Source organism: Terrapene carolina, unplaced genomic scaffold (assembly GCF_002925995.2).
Source record: "Terrapene carolina triunguis isolate 2854851 unplaced genomic scaffold, T_m_triunguis-2.0 Scaffold175, whole genome shotgun sequence".
Classification (NCBI taxonomy): Eukaryota; Metazoa; Chordata; order Testudines; family Emydidae; genus Terrapene; species Terrapene triunguis.
Window position 1 is genome coordinate 3,335,960 of NW_020664526.1, and position 22,520 is coordinate 3,358,479.

General features: G+C 42.7%; 1 protein-coding gene across 2 annotated transcripts in view; it reads right to left on the reverse strand.

The window, feature by feature from the left end:
- LOC113406991 (NEDD8-conjugating enzyme UBE2F) overlaps positions 1-22,520 on the reverse strand; it is a 135,075-nt gene that overhangs the window by 32,878 nt on the left and 79,677 nt on the right. The window contains exons 8-9 of one of the 2 annotated variants that reach the window (XM_026654011.2): positions 9,783-9,815; positions 6,520-6,582 (exon numbers count right to left, since the gene is read on the reverse strand). In XM_026654011.2, coding sequence (XP_026509796.1) covers positions 6,520-6,582; positions 9,783-9,815 — 96 coding nt within the window. The remainder of the gene's footprint in view (positions 1-6,519; positions 6,583-9,782; positions 9,816-22,520) is intronic. The other variant, XM_029912064.1, reaches the window with a different exon arrangement.

Below are 22,520 nucleotides of genomic sequence, written 5' to 3' on the forward strand. Positions count from 1 at the left end.
CAAGTAATTAAGGAAATCATCTGCAAACACTTGGAAGGTGGTAAGGTGATAGGGAACAGCCAGCATGGATTTGTAAAGAACAAATCATGTCAAACCAATCTGATAGCTTTCTTCGATAGGATAACGAGTCTTGTGGATAAGGGAGAAGCTGTGGATGTGGTATACCTAGACTTTAGTAAGGCATTTGATACGGTCTCGCATGATATTCTTATCGATAAACTAGGCAAATACAATTTAGATGGGGCTACTATAAGGTGGGTGCATAACTGGCTGGATAACCGTACTCAGAGAGTTGTTATTAATGGTTCCCAATCCTGCTGGAAAGGCATAACGAGTGGGGTTCCGCAGGGGTCTGTTTTGGGACCGGCTCTGTTCAATATCTTCATTAACGACTTAGATATTGGTATAGAAAGTACGATTATTAAGTTTGCAGATGATACCAAACTGGGAGGGATTGCAACTGCTTTGGAGGACAGGGTCATAATTCAAAATGATCTGGACAAATTGGAGAAATGGTCTGAGTTAAACAGGATGAAGTTTAACAAAGACAAATGCAAAGTGCTCCACTTAGGAAGAAAAAATCAGTTTCACACATACAAAATGGGAAGAGACTGTCTAGGAAGGAGTACGGCAGAAAGGGATCTAGGGGTTATAGTGGACCACAAGCTAAATATGAGTCAACAGTGTGATGCTGTTGCAAAAAAAGCAAACGTGATTCTGGGATGTATTAACAGGTGTGTTGTGAGCAAGACACGAGAAGTCATTCTTCCGCTCTACTCTGCTCTGGTTAGGCCTCAGCTGGAGTATTGTGTCCAGTTCTGGGCAACGCATTTCAAGAAAGATGTGGAGAAATTGGAAAGGGTCCAGAGAAGAGCAACAAGAATGATTAAAGGTCTTGAGAACATGACCTATGAAGGAAGGCTGAAAGAATTGGGTTTGTTTAGTTTGGAAAAGAGAAGACTGAGAGGGGACATGATAGCAGTTTTCAGGTATCTAAAAGGGTGTCATAAGGAGGAGGGAGAAAACTTGTTCACCTTAGCCTCTGAGGATAGAACAAGAAGCAAGGGGCTTAAACTGCAGCAAGGGAGGTCTAGGTTGGACATTAGGAAAAAGTTCCTAACTGTCAGGGTGGTTAAACACTGGAATAAATTGCCTAGGGAGGTTGTGGAATCTCCATCTCTGGAGATATTTAAGAGTAGGTTAGATAAATGTCTATCAGGGATGGTCTAGACAGTATTTGGTCCTGCCATGCGGGCAGGGGACTGGACTCGATGACCTCTCGAGGTCCCTTCCAGTCCTAGAATCTATGAATCTATGAAAGTCCATTTGTTCATTTATTTCCAAACTGCACTGCTTAAATTCTCACAGAGTATTTCCCAGCTCTGGGGCTTGGGGCTTCAGCCCTAGCGGGGCACTGGGGCTGGGGGCTTCCATCCCATTTGTCTGAAAACATTTATCAGAGCTCTGCTCCTGATAGCTCCAACTGAATTTAAGCCCTGCTGTGCATATAACAGTAAGCACTGCAGGAGCATCTAATGTTTAAACAAAAAGTCATCAAAATTAAACCACATTGATCCTGTGGAGCAGTTTCAGAATCCAGTGTAGTTGGTCTTAAATTTACAACCGTGGCTCTTGCTATTCAAATAGTTACGGTCACAGAGACTGCCTTGGGCAACTAAAGAATCCCAGCTCATTTGATATTTCTACTGGGGCCCAACAGGCAGCAGGCTTGGACCAATACTATTCAAAAACTTTATCGATGATAAGAAAGAAAAGTATAAAATCTATTGGTAAAATCTGTGGATGACAGAAATTGGTGGAGTGATAAATCATGACAGAGAGCGGTCAGTTATACAGACTGATCTGGATTGTTTGGTAAAGTGAGCTTATTTGAACAGTATGTGTTTGAATACAGCCAAATGCAAGATCATATATCTAGGAACAAAGAATGTAGGTCACTTAGAAGTCAAGGGACAGTATCCTAGAATGGATAACCTGAAAAGGACTTTGGGTTAATGGTTCATAGACACCTGAACATGAGCTCCCAATGGAATGCTGTAGCTAAGAAGGCAAACACAATCCTCAGATGCATACGGAGGCAAATATTAAGCAGGAGTAGGGAGGTACTATTACCCCTGTCTATGGCATCAGTGAGACCATTCCTGGAATACTGCGTCCATGTTCTGGTGTCCATGCTTCCAAAAAGATACTAAAAAATTAGAAAGTGTTCAGAAAAGTACTACAGAATGATCTGAGGCCTGGAAAACATGCCTTAGAGTGAGAGACTTCGAAGCTAAATCTATGTAGTTCACGCAAGAAGGGCAGGCTCCAGCATTTCTGCCGCCCCAAGCAAAAAAAAAAGCCGCAATCGCGACCGGCGGCGGCAATTGGGGGGGGAGGGGGCGGGATACGCGATCGGCGGCAGCAGTTCGGCAGCAGATCCTTTGCTCCTAGAGGAAGTGAGGGACCTGCCGTCCCCGAATTGCCGCACATGCCGCCCCTCTCCCTTGGCCGCCCCAAGCACCTGCTTATTAAGCTGGTGGCTGGAGCCAGCCCTGCATGCAAGAGATGGTTAAGAGGTGCCTTGATGATAATCTACAAGTATTTGCAAGAGTAGATATTTCTGATAGTCGATAGGTCTTTAATCGAGCAGAAAAAGGCACAATAGTTGAAAGCCGAAGCTAGACAAATTCAGATTAGAAATAACATGTACATTTTTGACAGTGAGGGTAAATAACCACTGGAACAACTTACCTATGGACATGGTGGATTCTCCATCACTTGAAGTCTTAAAATCAAGACTGGATGTCCTTCAAAAAGCTATACTATCACTCAAACGGAGTTATGGACTTGATGCAAAAGTTACTGGCTGAGCTTTTATGGTCTCTGTTATGCAGGACATGAGACTAGAATATTATAACAGTCCCTTCTGGCTTTAAAATCTGTGACTATTAATCTTATAACAGATTCAGAGGCATTTCCTTATTGCTTATATCTACAATGTAACACTTGTTTTCTAAGAATCAAATAGTAAGGTTTCAAATTCTGTGCCTTAACACAAACTACTAAAGGACTTTTTCCAGACTCTGAGAGAGCAGACATCTTTGTTATGACTTAACTCAGCCTAATGAGATATATAAGCTTCAGTTTTTCTACATAAATAACCAGAGGCTGGCTTTTAATTAGCTGTTACTACTCCTATCAGACAGGCATATTTAGCCAAATTGGCAGCAAGAGGGTCTCAGCACTTCAAATTTGAGTCCAGTGAAATGACATCAATAAAACACTATCACTTCCTTTAGTGAATCACAAGGGAACGCTTAATGTGCATTTCTGTTGCTGCTAGAAGCCAAACACACAATACTAACTACAAAAGCTCTTTTCTTGAAACATTTGTTTCAGACCCTAGGGCTACCCTTGAAATTAAAGACATGTCTAAAAGTATCTCATTAGTAAAAATTATTCATTAAAATTCTCAATAACTTAACGGTATGAAAATATTTCTAAATATACATATGAGGAGACAGGACAAAAACACTGCAGAGTTTTAACTTCAGGATAGTACATGTACACTACATGAGGCATCTATACCGAAGACAGACCAAATCATCACAAACTTCTCCATCTCCCTCTCTGAGGTTGCTTGTCAGGCGCATTAATTTCTGTTTACTGTAAACATTTTTATTCCCCTCGGGTGGCAGCCATTATCTACCTTGGCTGCTGGCATGAGGATTATGATGCACCATTAGCTAGTATAGATCCTCTGCTACTGCAGTCGAGTCACCTCAGTAAGTGTCACTGTCAGCGAGGGACCTCCTGAGAAGCCCTCCAACACTGTGCCGTATATTCATAAATTAAAGCATGATACAACATGATGGAAAAGTGAACTGAAGATGCAACTGCTACAACAAATCAACCTACCTGAGTAGGAAATTTATTAATTTTCTCTAAAGCAGTTTAAAAAATTATCAGCCTCTGCATAATAGAAAACAAAAGAAATTCATTCAAAAATTAAAAGATTTTTAACCCGATAAACCTTCCCAAGACTGCTTATCACTTGAAAAGACAAGGTGGGTGAGGTAATATCTTTTATTGGACCGACTTTGGTTGGAGAGAGAGAGAGAAGCTTTCGAGCCACGCAGAACTCTTCTTCAGGTCTGGGAAAGGTACTCCCAGCATACGGAAGGTACTTCCAGACCTGAAGAAGAGTTCTGGATGGCTTGAAAGCTTGTCTCTCTTACCAACAGAAATCGGTTCAATAAAAGATATTGGCTCACCCACCTTGTCTCTCTAATATCCTGGGACCGACATGGCTACAACTACACTGCGTATCACCTGAAGAAGCTGCCTGGTATAGCAGTATGTATTTTCAAACTACCTCCCATTCCCCAATTGCTATTAAAACAAATCTTTCCCTGAAAATCCCATTACTACCATTTCATAGAATCATACATCATAGAATATTAGGGTTGGAAGAGACCTCAGGAGGTCATCTAGTCCAACCCGCTGCTCCAAGCAGGACCAACACCAACTAAATCATCCCAGCCAGGGCTTTGTCAAGCATTTTCTTAGTATCACCGCAGATTTTAATTTGTGAGTCTAATTAAGACATGCAGGATAGTAACTCTTGGCTTTTCATTCTCTGACGAGTGAGACATTATTGCATGATGGGCATGGTTTATTTCAGAGTGCATGGTATTGTGGGTATCCATGTTTACAGTCTCAGCATATTTTATGCAAATCCTTGTTTGCAAGTAGAGTGGTAAAATCCTTGTAAAAATCAACCTAATATCAGAGTCAAACTGAATTCTTTCCTTCTGGCACTTCACAACGAGCAGTAAAGTCTCCAGACATGCCAAATTATACTTTCAGGGATACCTGTGTAGCCTCACTGCCTCAGAGGGTTTACACAGATTTAAATGACTTAAATTGCATAAGAAGGAAGAGAATCCAGCTCACTCTTTCTTAGATGTACTGGCTCCAATTTCTTGTCTTTTTATTTATGGCTAGTTTCTCTCCTATTTAGTGGCTAGTAAAGCTCCATGACATCCTCTGCTCAAAAGGGGTTCTCTTTTTGGTTTTATTGTAGTTCCAGGGAATAAATTCCTTAAAAATGGAACTCAGGGCAGGAGCTGGACTAAAACTTTCCCAATTTTATGCTGAGTGTCTCCACTCTGTTTTTCTAAAAAGCACAAACAGATTAATACCAGAATTTACGGTACTATATTGTTATAAGAAATAGTGGGAAAACTAAGCTAGATATACTGGCACTTCTCTTAAAGAAATTATACTTGCTGGTTGACTTCTTGTTTTAATCGAACTCTACCAATCACTATCAATCTGGAGAATTTCTTTAATCATCGTGCTTAACTTGAACAACAACAAAAAAGCCAGAAGAGGTTAATTTGCAATTCAACACTAAACCATAAGAGCTCCAAAGCCCTACAAGTACAGCTGTTCAGGCTAAAACGGGAAACTGAAGCTATGCAGGACATCTCTAGCCAATCTAATGCAAAAGCTTCCACATAAAATCATGTTGAAGACTCACTAAGATATCAAGTGCCTTCATCAACCCTCCATGATAAATTGATTTTAAACTAGTTCAAATGAAAGTTGCTATGCATATGAGAGTCTGCATGTATATATGAATTATAGCGTGTCCCTAGACAATGTGTGCTGAAAAAGACATAATTTTGAGACTCCACAAAACAGTAGAAACATCTTGTTTGGTTTCTCTCCTCCCTGAATATATGTCACAGGAATATGCACTGATATTAAAGATAAACAGTTCGGGTCAATTACAGAGTCTATATCAAGAGAATTAACTCATCCTTATGAGTTTAGGTTCAAACAGACCCATTAACTTTAAATCTTCAATTACATTCTCAGTTTAAGATGCATACTTTTCGAAGTTCTTTATTACTTAGGCCAGTATTTAGTTCCTTGATAAACCATATTTTGATTTGTGCAGTTCTTATTTTATATGGTAAAAATTGGATCAGTGAGCATTGTTTTGACAAGAGCAGGACTGCTCACCATCCTTAAAAGCCTCCTGTTCCCTCTGGCTTAATGAAAAACATGCAATGCAGGGGCTGTGTAAGACTTACACAACAAACAGGTGCCTCTTTGGGGGAGGCAGAGGAGGTGGGGTCTGCTCAAAGACAGTGATGCAAATTTAAGGCAGTATGAGGTAACAGCTTCAGACCCATAAATGACCATCTGATCCACAGAATACATTGGACTCTTAACGGTAAGCGTACCTTTGAAAGAGTGATATCAATTATATTTGGGTAAGTTTTAACATAGCAAAATATATGTAATGGACAAATAAGCACCATATACTGGAATCATCGCTATTATAATAAAGTTTGTTTTTTTACATTTTGTTAAAAAAGCTGGTATATTGAGTCACTCGGCTTCCCATTATCAGAAGGCAAGGAAAGCACTGATTTAGAACACTAAAGCACAAGGTGTATACTGGTTTGGGAACAAAATACTTTCAGTAAGCTGCTGACTCACCTTGTCCCGCAAATGATGTTCTGCAGCCTCAATATTCAAAGGATCATCAAAATTCAAGAGATCCTGGAAAAGACCCAGGGGATTTTTTTTTTAAGTAAGAAAAAAATAACGATCATATTATGTAAGAGGTTGAAAATACATTTAGTGTGATGAAACATATCAGATGAGGCCAGCAAGGGCAGTAGGTTTAGTGAAATTGCTTCTTTTATACCTGCAGATCTCTGGTTTAGATACTATGGGGGGTAAATTCAAACGAGTCTGGTGGTCACAATCCAACGCTCGATTAATTGTTGGCCAAGCGAAGCCGGCGCTACACTCAACTTGATGGCATTTTTCTGATTGTCTGGATATCACACTATTATTTTTGATCACCACCTCTGATCAAGTCCAAAATTTCCAGGAACGTTCGAGGCATCAATTGGCAGAGCCCCGCTGATTTTGGTGAAAAGTGGAAAACTAGAAAAATATGATATAGAGGAAAATCAGCCGCACAAACTGGCTGGTGCTGCTGGCAGAGGAGTCTCTCTGGCGGCCCCTGCTGCTGGTTACAGATATTAGAGGCAACAGTGTAACTTCCTGAGTGGGGAGATTGTGTCGTCTGGAGTCTGACAGACATGAAAACCTTAGGGAGTTTTTTGGGGGGGGAAACGGGGAGAACAGAGTGGGGGAAGCAGCAGGCACTGCAGGAAGAGGGTAGTAGTGGTGGAGGTAAGGGAGGTGGTGGGAGAAGCAGAGACCCGGAGTGGTGGGGGCAGATGCAGGGACAAAGGGGGGTAGAAGCAGGGACATAGAATGTAGAAGACAAAGCAGCTCTGAGTGCGAGGTTGGGGTGCCTATAACTGCCCATGATTCCCATCTCTGCTCCCCATGATCTGGTCCCTGCTACCCCGCCTCCACATCCCTACACATTACTCCCCACCCGTCAAATTGCCGCAGGCAGAAGAATCTCTGGAGCTTCCTGCTGCTCCTTACTCATCACAGACAGCTTAACACTTTGCTCTCTCTCTTTCAATCTGGGTGTACAGTTCAGCTTAGAGTGGCAACAAAGGGTGTGACCTTCTAATGTTGGGCCAGATCACATAGCCTCAATAGTATTTCCTCCAAATTTTGTTCTGTGAATCCAGGAAAACTGGTGTTCTGAACTCAAAAAAATGAGAAACATGGGGGTGCTGAGGGTGAATATACACAAACTGTATGAAAGGGTTATATACCGTCATTTTAAACATTCTAAATTTTACTTCTAAACATCCATCTCTCAGCAATTCCTCCCTCAGAAAAAGCAGCTGTCTCCTTTTAGCTGACAACACTGCAAGTGCATTCTACAGCTTACTGGCACGGCTTGCACAGTGTCTGTAATATGTATCACCTGCTCTGCTATTTGTGCCGTATTTGCAGAAAGACTGAACTTCAACACATTGCTTAAGGAAACCAAGAAGCTGACAAGAGAGTGTGCTAATCAAGTCATCATGGAAAATAATGAATAATCACTATGGAAACAAAACCAAGTTTCTCTGGTCCAGGTTCAGGTCAGGTTTCCTAGTAGTTTGTGATAACAGTGACTTTTTTATAACAGCTATCATGTTATAAGTGTGAAAGGTTCCCATCACTGCCACTATCTGGGATTTGCTTCCATGGCAATGAATCTCTATGGTTATTGATTTTTTTTCTCAACAAATTTACAAGTTTCAATTTCCTTTCCCAACCAAAAGCTGAGCAAGACTCTCAATCATTCACTTACCTTCCTTTCTTTCTAGAAACAAGCCCACACCAGCTTTTGAAAACTTAATTATTTACAAAAAGCCTTTGAGCATATGCACAGGGGAAATCCAAGATGCAGGCTGTGAAGCTGAGAGTCTTCTAGGACATTACAAATCTCTGTAGTCTGTCATGCACAATCATCACTCTTTTCAGATGATCACACTGTATATAAGTTTTATGTGTATTTCTATTGCAGGATTGCACTCTTTGTTTCTCTAAAACAGACTCACCCTATTTTAGTTATTTAGAATACAGCACAATCATAATTACTCTGAATTGAAAAGGCACGTGCTCTCCCATCTTTTTATAAATTAATTTACTAAAGACCCTAAACCAGGAAAATTAAGCCTCATTGGCCCATGAAAGCTCTGTTTCCCAGGGCCCTGCAGCCATAATTTGTCTATTCAACACATTTTAGAAAAATATTCTCGGTGGTAGCAGTGATGGTTCAGCTACCCAGTTCCTCCTTCAGGAAATGAGGGACAGAATCCTTCTGTCTGAGCTGGAGCTTGAGGAAATAGGGCTGGGCAGACATAGCCAGCAACTCTGCTCCCTGTCCCAGGTGCTTCACTGTGCACTGGAGTAGCTCTTTGGAGAAGCTAGGGTGACCCTTACTTGCAGTTGAAGGGCGTAATGGCAATGAGTGCTCTGGTGGCCAGCTTGACCATGATCCCTCTGCTCTCCTCCCTTGACTTTCCCACTTCCACCAGGCAGCAGCAAGGGTTATCCATGACAGTCACACTCAATACCTCTGCCTCAGAGGGGAGGAGGGCTACCTCGACTTGCCTCTAATCTATCGGTGGGGGCAGTTCCTTGGCTTCTGTTGTATATCTGAGGTGAGGGTTGCTGGCTCCAGTCCTGCCTGTTCCTGACATTAACCCAGGGTTTTACATGTTCCCTCCACTTCTCGCAGCTGCCTCTTGTAAATAAGAGACTTGGGCTTCCTGCTCCTGCCAACTCCTTTCATGTCATGTGGGATTCCACGGGGCAATCTCATGTTTTAATTAAGTGTCAGGCCCTATTCTCATTCTGGGGGTGGGAGCTCCTGGGAGCGCCTAACACCTTCAACATGTGTTTATTGATTATAATTGTCAATAATGGAACCTATATTGGGCAATTGTTTATCCCAACCCTCAATTTTTCAGGGTACAGCAATTCCAATTATCTACCAAAGTAATCCTCACATTCCTTCCCCTAACTCCGCACAATAACTTGCTGAAGGAATTTAGGATTTGTGGAAAACCCTATACAACTCGTTACCAAAGGCCGCACCATAGATTTATAACTATAAGTAAAAAGAAATATTAAGAAGGCAGCATATGCCCTTCTGTATGATAATCCCCATGGCTAGCTAATATACGGGACTAATTAAACACCACTAAAGACAGGAGGAACACAAAAATTAACTATAAGACACACTAGATCAGGTCTATACCAAGTAACTTCAAAAACCACCTGGCAAGGAAAACAAAATTTAGCTTTATCCATTGCATCATCTTACTTACTGTAAATAGAGAGTTCAATCCCCAAACAACATCCTGAAAAGGAAAAACAACAGAATCAGTCATGTGCATTTGAAGTATTTTGTACATTTTAACATTCTTTACATTTCTATTAGCCCAGCAAAATGATGGAAAGTCTTAAATCTAGGAAAGGAGGAGAGTATTGGGTGGCTTTTCTTTATATCCAAAATGATTAAAACTATCCCAATACTTATTTCAATATATAACATGCAAAAAAGCACTTATCCAGGGCTTTAAGCACCTTTGACACATTTAAAAACCATCATCAAGTACAAGTAGAGCATGGTGAATAATCTTTCTGTGAACATAAACACATCCATTTTAAAATTTTGTATAAATATTCACTCTCTGCAGCCACACTCACACCCCTTCTGTGTTCAAGGAAAAGAAACAATGCCGAGTGACTGACCACACCAATAAAAACTGAGCATCACAGCTCAGAATTCAAATAGGAGGTATCAGATACTTGCGGTGAACTGTACATGATCAATCCATAACATACAAAAATGTGACAAAATATTTGTCAAATAGACATGAAATATCAAATTTGAGAAAACTGATCTGTATGTGAATATTCTGAAAGTAGGAGAAGAGGCTACATTTATCAAATTAATTATTCATTGCAAATTATTTGCTCACCTCTACCTCCAAGTTTTCTTTAACTGAATAGGGACAGTCAATGTGCAATTATAGATTCACAGTAAGAAATCAGTGAACTAGATGGAAGTGTTGCCCCTTGAGACTCCCTCATTTGATGTAACATTTTCCTTAACTCCAGCTCCATTAGTGTCTGGCCTACAGGTGTGTGTCCTGAGTTACAAATTTCACAGGCTGACAAACAACGAGCAAGAGTAAGTGATAAGACATTACTACAATTAACTGAATTGTAAAACAGAGCTCCTAGAAAGCCTTCTCTCGGAGTAGGTCTTCAATTTTAAAAACGGTGGGTTTTATACAGCAAGATATCTTGCATGTATTAGGCATCCCACTGAAAACTCCTATTGGAGATGAGGCACTGTAGTTTTTACCATGAGATAGACAAAGTCACCACTATACCCGCTAGCCTGTGACTGACCTCACCTAGTTTACCTCACAGTAAAACTACAGGGCTGTGACTCCACTAGGAGTTTACACCTGGAGAGCTAAGGTGAGTTAGTTGTCCTAATCTCAACGCACACCTTTTTTGGCCATGCAGACAAACCCTTAGAGAAATAGACCTTCTCACTATGGCATAGAAAACAAAATGCATTTTATGCTCATTTAACATCTTGTGATATTGCTTATAAAAAAGGTTAAATAAATGGATGCATTTTAGCTTGTTTACTACGCTGGTCTCTCAGAACGGTGTCAAAATGATGAGCTGTTGTAATACATAACAATACCTTAACAACTCTATCAATAGTACCGATTACAAAGGCTGGCAGAGGACATGCTGTCAGCATTATCTGATCAATAGTAGTTTTTTTTTTTTTTTTTTACTACCCCATTTTCCCAGGCCCTGTTTATGTATTTTATACAAAAACACCCTCTGTTCATCTATTTTTAATCATGCAGATCAGCAAAGTAACATTAGGGAATAATATTTTAGCTTGTTCAGCACTTTCTTCTAATGGAGTTTCTAAAGTCATCAGGGCTTGTAAACACTGCAAACCTCTTGAAGTCACTAAGGTATTCCACACAGACGGAACATTATTGTTTAAATTTATAGTGAAAGAGTAGGAATTTCAGATGTTTAAGGTGCACAAATAGCCTAGAATTCTTAAGAATGTGGTGGTGAGCAGTCATCCACACCAGAAATGATCTAATTATCATGCTATCATTCATTTTCAGGGCCAGAAAACAAAAGTGTTTGGGAAGAGGGAGAAAAGACAGTTACCCTTTCCATAACCGGTGTTCCTCGAGATGTGTTGCTCATGTCCATTCCACATTAGGTGTGTCTGCTCGCCACATGCACCGGTGCCGGAAGTTTTTCCCTCAGCAGTATCCGTAGGGGACCAGCTCTGGTGCCCTCTGGAGTAGCGCCCGTATGGCGCGGTATAAGGGGCGTTGCCAGCTCCCCCCGTGCTCAGTTCCTTCTTGACAGAAACTCCGACAGTGGGGAAGGAGGGTGGGAATGGCCATGAGCAACACATCTCGAAGAGCACCAGTTACGGAAAAGGTAACTGTCTTGTCTTCTTCGAGTGCTTGCTCATGTCCATTCCATATTAGGTGACTCCCAGCAGTTCCAGTGTAGGCGGGTAGGAGTTCACAGCTGCGCCGATTGTAATACAGCTCTGCCGAACCCAGCGTCGTTTCTAGCCTGCTGAGTGATGGCATAATGAGATGTGAGTGGGTGGACTGAGGACCACGTCACGGCTCTACAGATGTCCTGGATCGGGATGTATGCCAGGAAAGCTGCCAAAGACGCCTGCGCTCTAGTTGAATGGGCCCTGACAATCGGCGGCGGCAGGACCTTTGCTAACTTGTAAGAGCTCTTTCTGCAAGAGGTGATCCAGTTGGAAATCCTCTGCAAACAAAACGGAAGGCCCTTCCTCCTATCCGCTGTAGCGATGAAGAGCTGGATCGATTTACGGAAAGGCTTGGTACGCTCCAAGTAAAAAGCAAAGGCCCTCCGGACATCCAGCATGTACACACGTCTCTCATCAGCAGTCTTGTGCGGCGTGGGACAGAACACTGGCAGGAATATATCCTGTCTCATGTGGAAGGAAGATACCACCTTCGGCAGGAAGGCTGGGTGGGGCCGCAGCTGGACCTTGTCCTTATAAAACACTGTGGAAGGCGGTTCCAAGATCAAGGCCTTAATTGCTGAGACTTGTCTCGCCGACGTCACCGCCACCAGGAAAGCGACCTTCCAGAACAAATAGCAATGGGAGCAGGAACCCAGTGGCTCAAAAGGTGGGCTGGTGAGCCTGGAGAGGACCAGGTAAGGTCCCACTGCGGGACAGGGGCTCGTACCTGCGGGTAAAGCCTCTCGAGGCCCCTCAGGAACCTGACAGTCATGTCATTAGAAAAGACCGTCTGACCTTGGATTGGCTGCTGGAATGCGAAGATGGCCGCAAGGTGCACTTTGATGGAAGAATGCACCAGACCCCGGTTCCTGAGCTGCAGTAAGTAATCCAAGATGACTGCACTGAAAAACGCGAGGGAGAAATGCCATGCTCCCACGCCCAGTGGGAAAACCTCATCCACTTAGTCAGGTATGTTAGTCTCGTGGATGGCTTCCTACTTCCCAGGAGGACCTGCTGGGACCTCCTCCGAGCAGGTACGCTCCTCCGGGTTCAACCACAGAACATCCACACCAAGAGGTGTGGAGACTCGAGGTTGGGGTATAGGAGCTGACTGTGATCCTGTGACAGCAGGTCTGGATGGTAGGGAAGGGGCCAGGGAGGGGCCACCGCCATGTTTATGAGCGTGTCGAACCAGTGCTGGGGCAATCACGATAACCTGTGCCTTGTCCCTCTTATCTTTACTAGGACCCAACTGACCAGAGGGATTGGAGGGAATGCGTACATCAGACCCTCGGCCCACGACAGGAGGAAGGCATTGGAGAGGGAGCAAAACCGATAGCACTTTCTGGTTTGTCTGGTGGCAAACAGATCTACTTAGGGAGTTCCCCACCTCTGGAAGATCATGCGGGACACCTCTGGGTGGAGCAACCACTCGTGGTGAGAGGAGAAGTCCCTGCTGAGGTGATCTGCTAGGGCATTCCTGATGCCGGGGAGGTTACCAGATTCCAGATGGATGCCGTGGCCGATGCAGAAGTCCCAGAGATGGAGAGCCTCTTGGCGGAGAGCCTCTTGGCAGAGAGCCGACAAGCGTGCTCCTCCTTGCCTGTTGATGTAGAACATTGAGGCCGTATTGTCCGTCAGGACTCTCACCACTTTGCCCGACAGGTACGGCAGGAAGACCCCACAGGCCAGCCGGACCGCTCTGAGCTCCTTGACATTTATGTGTAATGTTGTCTCCTCCAGGGTTCGAGGTGTGTCCCCCAACCGAGGTCCGAAGCGTCCAACACTAGCTCAACAGATGGAGCGGGACTGTTGAATGGGACTCCTTCCAGGACCTTCTTGCGATCGGTCCACCATCGCAGCGGGGTGAGAACTGCCGGAGGAATGGTTATGATCTTTTCCAGGTGGTCCCTGGATTGGGAATAGGTTGATGCCAGCCATTGCTGCAGGGGCTGCATGCGGAGTCTGGCATGGCGGACCACGTATGTGCAAGCTGCCTTGTGGCCTAGCAGGCGCAGGCACACCTGGGCTGTTGTCAGGGGAAACGCGGACACTTCCACGATGAGGTCCATCAGGGCCTGAAACCTGTCTAACGGCAGGAACGCTCTCGCCCGGGTCGAGTCGAGCACGCCCCCGATGAATTCTATCCTTTGAACTGGAACTAACGTGGACTTTTTGTGGTTGACCAGTAGTCTCAAGGAGCGGCACGTGGCTTGTAGTACAGTGATGTCGTGTTGGACCTGAGCCTTGAAGTTGCCTTTGACCAGCCAGTCGTCGAGGTACAGGTAAATCTGGATACCCCAACGCCTGAGATAGGCAGTGACTACCGCCATGCACTTAGTAAACACTTAGTGCTGTAGCCAGGCCAATCAGAAGGAACACAAACTGGTAGTGGGCCAAACCAACTGTAAAACAGAGAAAGCGTCTGTGTCCTGGGAAGATCGCTACGTGAAAGTATGTTGACTGAACTTCAACACATTGTTTAAGGAAATCAAGAAGCTGACGAGGGACAGTGTGTTAATCAAGTCGTCATGGAAAATAATGAATAATCACTATGGAAACAAAACCAAGTTTCTCCGGCCAAGGTTCGGGTCAGTTTTCCTAGTAGTTTCTGATAACTGTGAATCTTTTATAACAGCTATCGTTTTATAAGTGTGAAAGGTTCCCATCACTGCCACTATTTGGGATTTGCTTCCATGGCAATGAATCTCTATGGTCATCAGGAGGTCATATAGTCCAACCCCTTGCTCAAAGCAGGACCAACCCCAACTAAATCATCCCAGCCAGGGCTTTGTTATGGTTTCCTCTACAGTGCAAATGCATTGAAGAGGAAAAGGCTCCCTGTGCCCAGTTCGTCATTCTACCACACTGGCACAGAGCCAACCAAAAATTTAGCCCTGAGTAAAAAAGTCATACTGTACACGTATGTTTGTATACATCAATATATGGGATTTTGAATGCCAATACTGCATACAGATAGGCTACTTATGCAGAAAACAATTAAACATGTCAAACAATTAATGTCAGTAGACTGCTGGGAGACCCAAACAAGTTAGGGACCCTTTGGAAATTCGTGAATTTGTGAATAAATAGAAGAACTAAAAATAGAAGGAACACACAAAGTGCATTTTTAAATCATGAATACTACACCTGCATAAAAAAGTATAGCAATATTTGTGGGAAGAAACTAGCAGTCTGCGTATTAACAACAACCCGTATAGTATGTGACTGCAGTCGGTGGCTGTAGAACTTGATGCAGAATTGTGATAGGCAGAATCGAAGCCTTTTTTTGGGAGGGGGGTCTGGGAGAGAGGGGACCTTAGGTTTCTTGCTCTTTTGGATGTGACAAAACATTCTAAATGGGAACCAGAGGCAAACCAGTGCAGTGGCATCTGCAGGATACTAATTCTAAGAAAAATAGCGACAATTTAAATTTCAGCATATCGTTAACTATTCCACTGCTGATAACTTATCTTAAGGTGTTCCAAAATTTCTCCTCTGCTGTATTGAGGTTCTTTAGCATTCAGGACCCTAGATTGAGTATTTAGGTCAAGCTGGCTCCAGAGAACACAGGATTTTGCCTATTAAATATGCAGATTTGCAAGGTTGTACGTTGTCAGAGCACATCGCAAATCCCATCTATTTAACTGGGCTTTGGGGGCTAGGGAAGATGCAAGATGATTGGTATTATTAGTGTGTGGGCTATTTTATGCAGCAAATGTTTACAAAATTTGTTTATTTTTTTCATTTTGATTTATTATTTTTTATATTTGTATGGATTGTGTTTTATAACTGACAAATATACCTACGTAGTTAAATAAAACTTTGTTAAGAAAGTAAAACAAACAACATAAGATGAGCCCCTGCAGAGTGCTGTGGCTCGGGGGGGTCAATGGTGCAGTCCTTGGTATGCTGACCAAGAACGTGACCATCACTTACTGCTGCAATTGTTTGGGCCAAAGCATGGTGAATCCAACATAAGGCACATCAGAAGATCAACATGTCAGTACAAAGGTTGATTGATGAAGATCTCTCTCTCTCTCTCTTTGCCCTGTCACATTGTTTCATACTTGTGTTGGGTCTAAAAATCATTACTTTGAAAAAACCAAAAACGCCCTACAGATTTATTTATGCCACCCCAAATAAGGAAAAAATTGCAACTCCAAAATGCCTCCCTTTCAAATTTAGCAATAGTGACTTAAAATACAAAGTGTTGCTTGTGAAATAGTTTCTCCTGAGATTAAAGAATTTTAAAGCATCTCATTTGTTAGGAAGACCTACTTCTGTTCTAGTCGCCAACCTTAGCAAGTAGGTAACTCACACCCATTTCACAATCTGCTATCAAACCTACACCAAAATTATGCCTTTGAAACATTGCCTTTGACTTGTATAACTATGTTTTCAGATGTCTGAAAGATTAAATACATAGTGTTTTTCAGAGTGTAAAAATGTAAATTACCAAGTACGATTTTCCTTTTATACGCAAGATGTATTTAACAATTTATTTAATTAAAAAAGTCAGACAAAAGCAGCTAAAGAACTACATCATGGAAACTCCCTAAAGAAAACTATTAAGGAGTACTTCTTATCTAATAGACTCTAGTTAATTATACTGAAGACAGAGACCTTTGCATCTTGTTGCTAACATATGTTTGACAAGACATTTGGTAAAATATCTATCACTTGGAATCAAGAAAAGGAAATACAGTCATATTCACACACAGAGACTTCTCCTGTTACTTTTTTTTTTAAAACTAGAGTAGTGAACAACAGTAAAAATCTATTTGCGCATGCACAGTAGACATTTATTAGTGCTTGACACTGCAACCTTAATATTTATTTAAAATAGTATTTTTATTACTTACTAACCTAAAGAAAGGAATTTACTTAAGGTGTGCATCATTTTCTTTATATTTATCTAGATTACAGAGTATTTAAAATATTAGTATAAAATACTTTATTTAGCATGAAAGAAGGAAGAAAGACTGGGAATCAATTCCTCCTATGCTCATTTACTTTCTTCCCTCCAAAGCAGTTGTCACCAACCGGTAGATCGCGATGGACTGATCGATCACCGAGCCTCTGCCAATCTCCGGCCACTAAAAGTCCAGTGGCGCAGCAGGGTTAAGGAAGGCTCCCTGCCTGCCCTGGCCCCACACCACTCCCGGAAGCGGCCGGCATGGCCCTGCGTTGGGGGGAGAGGGGGGGTGTCTCCATGCGCTGCTCCTACCCATAGGCACTGCCCCCGCAGCTCCCATTGGCTGGGAATGGGAAACTGCAGCCAATGGGAGCTGCGGAGGCAGTGCCTACAGGGAGGGGCAGTGCATGGAGCCATGTGCCCCCCTCCAGGGGCTGCAGGGACGTGCTGGTATCTTCCGGGAGTGGCGCGGGGCCGGGGCAGGCAGGAAGCCTGCCTTAGATCTGCTGCACTGTCCATCGGGAGCCACCCGAGGTAAGTGCTGGCAGGAGCCCGCTCCCCAACCTCCTGCCCTAGCCCTGAGCCCCCTCTCAGAGCCAGCACCCTGTACCTCTTCCTGCACCAGCACTGAGCCCCTGCCTGGAGCCAGCACCCCAACCCTCCTCCCACACCACTACCTCCTTCCCCATCCCTGAGCCCCCTCCTGCATCCAAACTCCCTCCCAGAACTTACACCCCTCACCCTCCTCTTGCACCCCAACACCTTGTCCCAGGCTCAGACCAGAGCCCCCTTGCACACTCCAAACCCCTCGACCCCAGCCCAGAACCCGCACCCCAACCCCCTGCTCCAGCCTGGTGAAAGTGAGTAAGGGTCAGGGAGAGCGAGTGAGCGGGGCAGGGTAGATCCTGGGTTGCACTTAAATTCAAAAAGTGATCTTAGATCATAGATTATTAGGGTTGGAAGGGACCTCAGGAGATCATCTAGTCCAACCCCCTGCTCAAAGCAGGATCAATCCCCAACTAAATCCCCAAATGGCCCCCTCAAGGATTGAACTCACAACCTTGGGTTTAGCAGGCCAAAGCTCAAACCACTGAGCTATCCCTCCCCCACAAGTAATCTTGTGCTTAACAAGGTTGGAGACCACTGCTCCAAAGCAATATTTGAATGTTTCCGAAGAATTTCAGAAGCAGTAAACAAGGTCTGTTTCAGTTTCGGAGAGACAGTCAGCCATGCACGTCACAAGCTCCAAATCTGTAACAGCGTGCATACAAAATAACATACTTTCTTCTTATTGGAGCCCTTGATATTTGTCCCCACAGTTACATTACAGCATAGCAGACTTTTATAAACCACCGCTCCCACCGGATTTCTGAACTTCAGAATGAGCAACACTACAATGATAATGAAAACTAAATGCAATGGTCCCCATGAGACTAGTCAACAGGAATATACTCCCACTAAAGAATTCTGTATTCAGAAAGTATTACCAAAGAGTTTTGGAAAAGAAGGAATGGCTTCATTAAATTCTTCTAGTGTAGTTTGCCATCTTCATGAAATGTCTTTTACATGTCTGGGAGCAATAATTACTGCCATTCAAAAAAAGAGAATCTGCAAGAAGCAGTTAAAAGAAACAGGGTATGTTTTTGCACATTTCTTATGAAGCAGGGATTATTAAAGGTCATATTTATTAAAAACAAAAACCCCCCACAAAAACAAAAACTAAGTGTTCTGTCACTAATTTTCCAGAGACACAAGATGGGTGCACTCTGTCTCTCTCATATCCTGGGACCAACACCACTATAAGCTAATTTTCCCATAACGTTTAAAAAATGAAAAAAGAACAGGAGTACTTGTGGCACCTTAGAGACTAAAATTTATTTGAGCATAAGCTTTCGTGGGCTACAGCCCACTTCTTCGGATGCATAGAATGGAACATATATTGAGGAGATATATATACACCTACAGAGAGCATGAAAAGGTGGGAGTTGTCTTACCAATTCTAAGAGGCCAATTAAGTAAGAGAAAAAAACTTTTCAAGTGATAATCAAGATAGCCCAGTACAGACAGTTTGATAAGAAGTGTGAGAATCCTTACAAGGGGAGATAGATTCAATGTGTTGGTAAGACAACTCCCACCTTTTCATGCTCTCTGTATGTGTATATATATCTCCTCAATATATGTTCCACTCTATATGCATCCGAAGAAGTGGGCTGTAGCCCACAAAAGCTTATGCTCAAATAAATTTGTTAGTCTCTAAGGGTATGTCTACACCCAGCCGCTAGTTCGGCGGCTGGCAATCGAAGTTCTGGGTTCGACTTATCGCGTCTTGTCTGGACGCGATAAGTCGAACCAGGAAGTGCTCGCCGTCGACTGCGGTACTCCAGCTAGACGAGAGGAGTACCGCGGAGTCGACGGGGGAGCCTGCCTGCCGCGTGTGGACCAAGGTAAGTTCGAACTAAGATACTTCGAACTTCAGCTACGTTATTCACGTAGCTGGAGTTGCGTACCTTAGTTCGATTTGGGGGTTTAGTGTAGACCAAGCCTAAGGTGCCACAAGTACTCCTGTTCTTTTTGCGGATACAGACTAACACGGCTGCTACTCTAAAAAATGAAAGTCACTCCCTCAAAAAGTCTGTAATGCAGTTACGCTATAGAAATCAAAACAGTGCACTTAAACCCACAGTCTTGAGGCTAGATAAAGGAGAAATATCCGACTCAAAGTGAAAGTATATTTTATGACAACAGTAGTATAAAGAAAAAAATAGGTCCTCAGTTGATGTGAATCGCACCTGGTGAATGTGGTGGCATGGGCTGGTTCTCTTTGGCCAGAAGACATTTGATTTTCTACAGTATGTCTTCCCGATAAGGAGTAGCTCAAGAGTATTCTCAGACATGCAGGGACAAATGTGGTGAGCTTTTTGAAAGCCTAATTTTATAGCCCATCAAACACTGCTCAGGAGCTAGGTGCCTGAGGTGGCCAAGGGCCATTTGGCTATAAACAGCTCTTGGTCTCACAGTAATTAAGTTAGCTCTATTGGCTCATCTCAACAATAAAATAGAAGTTGAGAGTATTGGTCTGACTAGTTATGTAAGGTGTTCAAATCTCTACACTGAAGGACTGTCCAATCACAACTATACAAAAATTTTGCTGCTCTCGTGCTCTGCTGCAAACACAGAATCATCCTCTGCTGTACTCTAGGATACAATAGAGCAAAATATAATCCTGACAAATATATAAAAATGAAACCATGAAACTGTACTGCATTTATCTTTACTAAAAATAGTCCAGACCACAGCCTGGCTTTTTAAAAGCATTGTTTACTGGTAGAGTTGGCACAGGTTTTTCTTTAGTCTACTTTAAATGAGATTTGTTATGTCTAATTGTTCATCTCTGGAACCAATTTATGAAATGTAGCCATGTCTAGTAAATGGAACAGAAAGGTTATCTTAAATAAGAATCTAATGTAAATATAATCAAGGCTATATTAGTATAGAAGACAATGGGTAAAATCTGGTTTAAAAACAATTGCAGGGATCTGATAGATGTCATTCTACTAGTACCATCAATAAGGGCTCAAAATAGTAAACATTTTGTTAAAATAGTTGAGGCAACTCAATTCATGTTTATAAATGTATCCAATGCAAACTAAAATATTTTTATTAAAATTAGTGATGCAAAATGTTGCACAGAATTACACCAGGCAGTATATATTATAGATGACAGGATACTGAGGTATAAAGCCATTGTTTTATAGATAAATAGAAGTATTTGAAGTCTACTCAGGTTACAAAGGTTGGTGCATATTCGTACCCATTGATGATATGACAAACTAATTAGTGAGCTTACTCTGATCAAGGGGTCTTGAGCAGTGTAAGACCACATTTCTGGGGTGCAAGGCTGGGGATGGGGGAATTTGAGGGCATCTCCCTATATACAGTTCATGAGTGGCTGAGAGAGCCATTGTGTACATTGCTGGGTGTGCCTCTGCATGCTGATGGCTGAGAGAACAGAGCCTGAAGTAGCTTGTTGTTCACTAGCATATCAGTGTAGGAGACAGCCTGGGCGGGAGAGTTAAAGGGGTCACAGTGGTTCCACAGTCCAGATTGCAGCCTGGGGGTGTCACACACACCAGAAAAGATAATATGTTTAACTACTCTGTTATCCTGCCTCAAGCTGTTGCTTTCACAAAATGATAAATTACAGATCATTTCAAGCATGAATTTTATACTTAAGATTTACACTTCTCTTCTAAACATTAAGGCTACCTATTTCTATATATTTTAAAAATATTAACATTACTGTCATGGAATCATGAAATCCATTCTAATAGCTATAGAGTTTAGCTACTATATTTGGACATACAAAAACAGCTTTCTGATATGCCTGGCAGCGTAAGAATCTTCCTCACTGCTGCACATACTAAACTTACTGACCTGCGTTTTATTTGCTCTACCTGCAAGTACCAGGAATGCACTCAACCCAATACAATTGGGGAATTACTGGTGGCATGGGTGCCAACAGGCCCCATGTGATGACACACAATACCTCCCCCTCTGCCCCCTCTCCCCCCCATACACACATGAGAAAGAGATGCAATGACCTCTCCCCGAGGGAAAGGAGAGTAAGGAGGAGAACCAGCTAAGAAAAAAAAATCCTTGAAGAAGGGGGCAGAATATCGTTCCCCTCTCCATCCCATTTACCAGCAATTTTAATCTCTCAAACAAGATGTCAGGAACTATTAACATGTGGCTATTATTCAGCCCTGCCCTCTCACGGCAGTCGTCAAAGTTGTCAATTGCAAGCAATGACATCAGACCCAGTTCACTGAACTCCCCTTCTTTTGAAGCCTGAACTTTCGGGTCAGCTATCGGAGTAACTGAAAACAACCTCCGCATACAGAGAAGGAAGAATTATCAGATGTGCTAAGCAATAGAAAATTTGCAAGTAAATTAAAAAACTAGGCTCTCATTATTGCAAATCTCATAATCCTTACATGTGAGGTATGACTCAGCAGTAAGTTCACTACTTGCTATTGATAGCTCTGAAGACTCCCACACGCTGGCTGGGCAGATCACCATCAGCATACACACTGACTTTCTTTCTTTGGCAGTAACAAAGATTCTACAGCGATATATAGGCAGGGCTTGTAGCACCACCTATTATTAAGGTTACCCTGCACTTCTCATTGCAATACACTGTTTTCAGTTGCTTATATCTTTGCCAAACTGAACATTTGGGTTGAAATGTTCCATGTTGGTGTCTGTATCTGTATTTTTTTTTTTAAATCCATACAATTTTAGCCAAAAATGCTTCAACTGTTTCCAAGAATGAGATTTAGGGGAAAATATCTTGTTTTGTCCATGTTAAAAAAAAATCATGAGACATTTTCTTTGAAATGGTCTAGTGACCCCGTGCTTTGGAGCAGGGCCTTGAAATTCGGCGGGGAGTGGCCTCTGTATTAGGGAAGTGCCCTTTGTCATTCCTGTGAAAATCCACCCAAATTTGGCTAAATTTAAGCTTTTGGGGGGAAAAAATCACAATTCACACATGCTCAGTAGACTTCGATTTTTAAC